Source organism: Cannabis sativa, chromosome 5 (assembly GCF_029168945.1).
Source record: "Cannabis sativa cultivar Pink pepper isolate KNU-18-1 chromosome 5, ASM2916894v1, whole genome shotgun sequence".
NCBI classification, from domain to species: domain Eukaryota; kingdom Viridiplantae; phylum Streptophyta; class Magnoliopsida; order Rosales; family Cannabaceae; genus Cannabis; species Cannabis sativa.
Window position 1 is genome coordinate 31,988,228 of NC_083605.1, and position 7,207 is coordinate 31,995,434.

General features: G+C 30.3%; 1 protein-coding gene across 1 annotated transcript; it reads left to right on the forward strand.

Annotated features, from left to right (window-relative positions):
* Positions 1–4,516: 4,516 nt before the first annotated feature.
* On the forward strand, positions 4,517–6,346 carry LOC133038271 (uncharacterized). Its single transcript, XM_061116364.1, has one exon. It carries the CDS (start codon positions 4,517–4,519, stop codon positions 6,344–6,346), a length of 1,830 nt encoding a protein of 609 aa, XP_060972347.1.
* The last annotated feature ends 861 nt before the right edge of the window (positions 6,347–7,207 follow it).

A 7,207-nucleotide genomic window follows, 5' to 3' on the forward strand; every position in this document is an offset into this window, starting at 1 on the left:
TACCTCAAAGCCAAACTGAAAATGGTGTCTACACCATTTAGTTTGAGGGGGGATGTTAGTACTGTTAGTTAAAAGATGTACAAGCTGTAGTTAGTTAATAGCTCTAACTGAATTGTCTGTTAGTTAGTTAGGATTGTTTTCTCTGTTAAAGGCTCTGTATAAATATCTCTTCTATCAATAAAGAAATTAAGCTTCTCATCATTTTGTTCATCTCTGTTTTCTCTTTGTTTTTCTGGTTCAAGATCTCTCAAATTTCAAGATCACTCTTGAAATCTTACAGATCACAATGACTACATCATTAATACAAAGTGAGGCACCAACCTCGCTACGTATGAAGAAAAGTAAGCGAGACATGTTAACTGTTGGAACACTTAGCGTATAATGTACATTATAGAAACTAAGCATAACAGTTGAATGTACATTAGGTGCTCATGTCATTGCTGGAAGGCATATGCTAGTCCAAATTGGTATTAACCATCTACAAGTTAGGCGAGATGCTATTGTCCAAATCAGCATTATTCATCTTTTGAGGATAAGGATGACAAGCGGTTGAGCAGTTATCATGTATTAACCATGTTTCATTAAAATGGCTATGTATTTTAAACATATATGTAAATAACTGCAAACTTATATTCCTATAAATAGGGGCAGATCCCACAAAAAAAAGGAACGAAAAATCTTAGAGAAAAGTACAGAAACATAATTAATTGTATGTATTAAATACTCAGAAATATCTGGAATAAGATAGAATCGTGAAGTATGCAGATTTAACTACAAAACTACGTAAAAATATCTTGTGTTATTATTATACTTTTTATACTTTGTTAATTTTTTATAATTTCTGTGTTAAATTTATTACGAAAAAGTTTTATTATTGTTTAACAAAAATCTGCGTTAATAATGTAAATGTCACATTTCTCACCATATAAGTAATGCCACCAAATCTTTAGCACAAAAACTACTGCTGTGAGCACTAGATCGTGAGTACAGTACCTCTGCTCATACTCTTTTAACTGCCAAAAAGCATAAGCTATTACTTTTCCAGTTTACATAAGTACATAGCCTAGACCTTGTCTCGAGGTATCACAATAAATGACAAACTTTTCCTGATGAGAAGGAAGAGTTAATATATACTAGAGCGGTAATCAAGCGTTGCTTTAACTCTAGAAAATTTTCTCACACCGATCCGTCCAAACAAACTTCAGATTCTTCAGGTTAGTTCTGGGTTATTAATTATTGTAGTAAAATTTTTGAATCTTCATTGTTGGTCTAACATAATTTGTTGTTATAACGAGACAAATCCCAAAGGATTGTCATCCGTTAGACAACAAAGTAGTGTTAGATCTCGATAGATAAATATTTGTAAATGCAACATCTAGTTGACTCACAACTTCGACTTGTGTTTACAATATGAAACAATGAAGAAGTTGATAAAATAAGAATAATTTTGACTCTCGCCTACCGGGATATCGTTAGGTTCTTATTTTAATTGAAATTATTCTTTATTTTTCTTCTTAGCTTTTTTCCTTAAGAAATTGTGTAGAAAGAATATCATTGGATAGAATCATATGCTTATATGTCATTCTATTTTCTCCTATGAAATTGAATATGGTAGATGACTATATTCTAGATATTCTATCACGAAATGATATAAATCCTTGATCTTAGAGAATCTTCTACTTGTATATGCTTACTAAAGGCAACTTAAACTTAGAGTTAGATTAGTAGTGGTGATCCAAGAAAAAATAACTACTCGAGAAATATTTAGTTTAAATTTAACTCCTTGACTTTAAATTTTAGATTCCAAACAGAAATTTTAAATTTGATTTTCCAGTTTACATTTGATAATACAGTATAATTTTCACAAGTTGTGAATATCGATTTTCCAACAATAAATTTAAACTGTATGTTAACGTATGGATTATGATTTTGATATTCTGTGACCAGAATCCTTGGACTATTCGAAGAACTCTTTGTTGTACTAAACTAAGTCATCAAAAGACCACAACCCACTACAACAAATAAACCCAATAGCGGCGGAGTTATTAGCGGCGGGCCCTCTCCGCCGCTAATAAGAGGGGTATTAGCGGCGGAGGGTGGGGTCCGCCGCTAATAGTTGGCCAATTTTTTTTTTTTGAATAGCATTAGCGGCGGGCAGTCCTCCGCAATTGCTCCGCCGCTAATACTAATAGCGGCGGGCCCGCTGCTATTGGTCCGCCGCTATTAGTATTAGCGGCGGACCCCGCCGCTAATAAATGGGCGGGATAATTCCCGCTCATGTATTTCAAACTATTAGCGGCGGACTATTAGCGGCGGGGGTCCGCCGCTAATAGTATTAAAAAATAAAAAAAAATACTATTAGCGGCGGACTCCCGCCGCTAATAGTCCGCCGCTACACATATTATAAATACCCCCATCAGCCCCACTTCTCCAATTTTTCTTCCAATTTCAAAATTCAAAACCCTTTAACCCCTCTTCCCCCCAAATCCGATCCTTCCCCACCATCAGCCCCACCCCCGAAGCACCCCACTCGGCGCACCACCACCCCGGCGCACCACCATCCCGACGCACCAACAGTACATCCCCACACACTCCCGACGCTTTTTAGTATGTTTTTTTTTTTTAATCTTATAATCTGGGTATTTGTATTTGTATGCATATTGTAATCTTATAGTTTTAGGTTTTAGATTTGTATTTGTATGCACATTTTGATTTATAATCTGGGTATATATTTATGTTTAGATCGGATTTTTTTTTGTTTTTGTGATAGATCTGTATATGTATATTGTGTATTTGGGTGTATAATTAATAATATGTGTATATGTATATATTGTTTGGGTATTAATTTTTTATTTTTTGTATATATATATATATTTTATTTATATATATATTTATTTGGGTATTTATTATTTTATTTATTTATATATTAACTGTATATATATTTCTGTATATATATATTTATTTATATATAAATATATTTATATATATATATTAATTGATATATATATTTTCTGTGTATTTATATAATTTATTTAAGTATTTATTATTTTATTTATTTATATATTAACTATATATATATTTCTGTATATATATATTCACTGTATATATATTTTTTATGTTTTATTTGGGGATTAATATATTTTATTTGTATATTAATTGTTTTATATTTGTATATATTTTCACTGTATATATATATATTAATGAGATATATTTTTAAAATGTAATGTATTTTTTTTTGTATATTATATATATAATATATGTTTTTTATGTTTATATATATGTAAATTTAATATATGTAATTTTAGTGAGTGAATATACTAAATAAATATATTTTGTAAAATTTATATATTTATTTTATTGTTGTAATTTTTTTTACTTTTTTAATTTATTTGTTGGAATTAAAAGTATTTATTTTTGTTATTTTTGTTGTTATATTATAATTTTTATTTGATTTAATTTATTTTATCGGGTATGTTTAATATCTAGTATTATCATAATAAAATTAGGATAGTTAAAAAATTACTTGGTATAATTTTAGGTGTTAAAATTTGTAATTTATTATTTTTTAAATAAAGAAAAATAAAAATAATGAAAAAAATTAAAAAAGTATAATATTACATAAAAATTTGAATATTGAAAATTAAAAAGTTAAATAAAAATAATTTTTTTAATTTTAATAAAAATTGTAATTAAATTATTAAATTTTTATGTAAGTTTTTAAGAAAAAATATGTTAATGGAAATTTATGTATTTTTAAGGTGGTAAAAATTAATTATTTTATATTTATTTTAATTTAGAAAATAAATTTATTTTTATATAAATGATAAATAATTCGAAAATTTAAAAATTAAAAATTAAAAATTTAGTAATTTAATGAATTTTTATAGTGTAATATGTAAAATGAATTTTTTTATAATATAATTAGTTTAAATTTTGATAACTAATTTTAAGTTTTAAAAAATAATAATTCATTTAAAATTTAATTATTTTATATTTATTTAAATTTAGAAAATAAATTTATTTTTTTATGAATAATAAAAATAACACAAAAATTTAAAAATTAATAATAATAAAGAACAATAATAATTCATATTTATAATTATATTTAAAAATATATCATAAAACTTGTACTCATAAAATTTCATAAGACTTTACAAAAATTTAAAAATTAATAATAAAGAACAATAATAATTCATATTTATAATTATATTTAAAATTATATCATAAAATTTGTATTCATAAAATTTCATAAGACTTTACAAAAATTTAAAAATTAATAATAAAGAACAATAATAATTCATATTTATAATTATATTTAAAAAAATATATTATAACTTTTGTACTCATAAAATTTCATAAGACTTTACAAAAATTTAAAAATTAATAGTAAAGGACAATAATAATTCATATTTATAATTATATTTAAAAATATATCATAAAATTTGTACTCATAAAATTTCATAAGACTTTACAAAAATTTAAATATTTAATACTTCATTTGTCGTCGAAATTGTAGATGGCGACAATCGATAAGTCTTGTACCAAAATCAGAAATCGTGGTTGCCATGAATTTTGGAATGGTCTACAAGCCTTTTTAGCAATGACATCAGAACATAAGGATTGTGATGGACGAATACGATGTCCTTGTGTGAGATGTATAAATAGTAGGTTTGAAAAAATAGATAGGGTTAGAGCACACGTATTTGATCGAGGTTTTATGCAAGGATATGAGAAATGGATTTATCACGGGGAGCCTGAGGATGCCGTCGTTGATGTAGCAGTTGCCGATGTTGAATCAGAGGATGAAATGATTCCTATTTTAGAAGACTTCTTTCCCTCGACAACTGAGGAACCACAAGGAGAAGATGAACAACCAACCACAAACCCACAATTTGATGACTTATTTGAGGAAATTGAAGCTGAATTGTATCCCGGTTGTGATTGGATTTCATCTCTTAACTTTTTAGCAAAGCTATTGCATTTAAAAGTTAGGGGAAAAATTCCTAATAACATCTTTGAAGAATTATTGAAGCTTTTAAAGTTTGTGTTTCCGAAGGAAAATAATATTCCATCAACTTACTACGAGGCAAAAAAGAGATTGAAGAAATTAGGCTTGGGTTATGATAATATCGATGTCTGTTTGTATAATTGTTGCTTATTTTATAAGGAAAATGCATCCAAGGAGGCTTGTCCAGTTTGCGGAACTAGTCGTTGGGTTACTTCCGAGAACGGGAAAGGAAAAAAAGTTCCTTGCAAAGTCATGCGATACTTTCCGTTAACACCTCGACTTAAAAGATTATATAGTTCGAGGATTACAGCGAAAAGCATGATATGGCATCATACTGGAAAATCAAAAGATGATGGGGTGTTGCGACACCCGGTCGATGGTTTAGCTTGGAAAGACTTTGATGCAAAACATCCCGAGTTTGCAAGGGACCCAAGAAATGTTCGACTTGGGTTAGCCGATGGATTTAATCCATTTGGCAACATGAGTCTTGCATACAGCATGTGGCCAGTGGTGTTGGCTAACTATAATCTACCACCTTGGTTATGTATGAAAGATAATTATTTTTTGCTCTCTACCCTAATTCCTGGTGCAAAATCTCCAGGTAAAGACATGGATATATTTTTAAGACCTTTGGTGGATGAATTAAAGGAGTTGTGGAATAATGGGGTAGCAACGAGAGATAGTTCGACCAACTCGAAGTTCACCATGCGTGCTGCGCTTTTGTGGACAGTGAATGATTTTCCTGCTCGTAGTAGCTTGTCTGGGTGGAGTGGTCAAGGTTACAAAGCTTGCCCTACTTGTAATGAAGACACGACGTCCATTCGAGTGATCGGGAAGACATCATATGTTGGTCATCGAAGGTTCTTGCCAAGTAACCATGCAATGAGAAGGGATACTCGATTTGATGGTAAAGTTGAAAGAAGACCTCCTCCAAGACGATTTACTTGTGAAGAAATATTATCACAAGTTAATGCTCTCGAACCCCAAATTCCCGGACATCATGAAAATTTTGGGGGCGTGAAACGTAGAAGAGTTGCAGAAAATTGTAATTGGAGGAAAAAAAGTATTTTCTACGAGTTGGAGTATTGGAGCACGAATATTTTAAAACACAACATTGATGTGATGCATGTTGAGAAGAATGTGTGTGATAGTCTCCTAGGAACCATCTTGGATAATGATAAATCAAAGGACACAACCAATGCGCGCCATGATTTAAAGAAGATGGGTATTAGGGAATCGTTGTGGATTTATGAAGATGGGAATGGGAGGCTAATGAAACGGCATGCTCCTTATGTTTTGACTCGTGAGAAAAGACAACTTTTTTTGTCAGTTTGTTAAAGGAATAAAGTTTCCCGATGGCTTCTGTTCAAATTTAAAGAGCAAAGTTTCTCCAGATGAGTCTAACATTATTGGGTTAAAATCCCACGATTGTCATGTCATTATGCAGCGAGTAATAGCGGTTGGTGTCCGTAAATTTCTACCTCGTGACACTGCAACAACTATTACTCAGCTGTGTAATTTTTTTTCGACAGTTATGCTCTAGAACTCTAAATGTAAAAGATATGGAGGATGCTCAAAATAATTTAATTCTGTTATTGTGCAAGATGGAATTGATTTTTTCTCCAGCTTTTTTTGACATAATGATACACTTGGTATTGCATTTGCCTGAAGAAGCGATATTGGGTGGCCCGGTCTTTATGAGATGGATGTATCCTTTTGAAAGGTACATGAAAAAATTGAAGAATTATGTGGGAAATAAGGCACGTCCTGAAGGGTCAATTGCAGAAGGTTATGTTGCTGATGAGGCAGTAACCTTTTGTTCAATGTACTTTAAAGGGTGTGAAACAAGATTTAATCGGCTTGATCGAAATGAAGATGCGCCTTCTGTTTGTCGCTATCTCTCAGTTTTTAATTCTCAATCTCGTCCTTTAACTAGCGGACTTATCAAGCCTCTTGATCATATCAGTCGTGAAAAAGCTGAGTGGTACATTCTTCAAAATTCTCCTGAAATCCAAGCTTACTTGGAGTAAGTTTGTTACATTTTTATAAATTATTTTATTAAATTTTTAGTTTTTATTTTCTATCTCCCTCTATCGTATCTTGACATTATCATACTTTACAGTGAATATTTGGACAAGATCAGGCATGAATATCCTAATGGTAATCACGATGTCTTGCATAGGCAAACTTTCCGTCCGT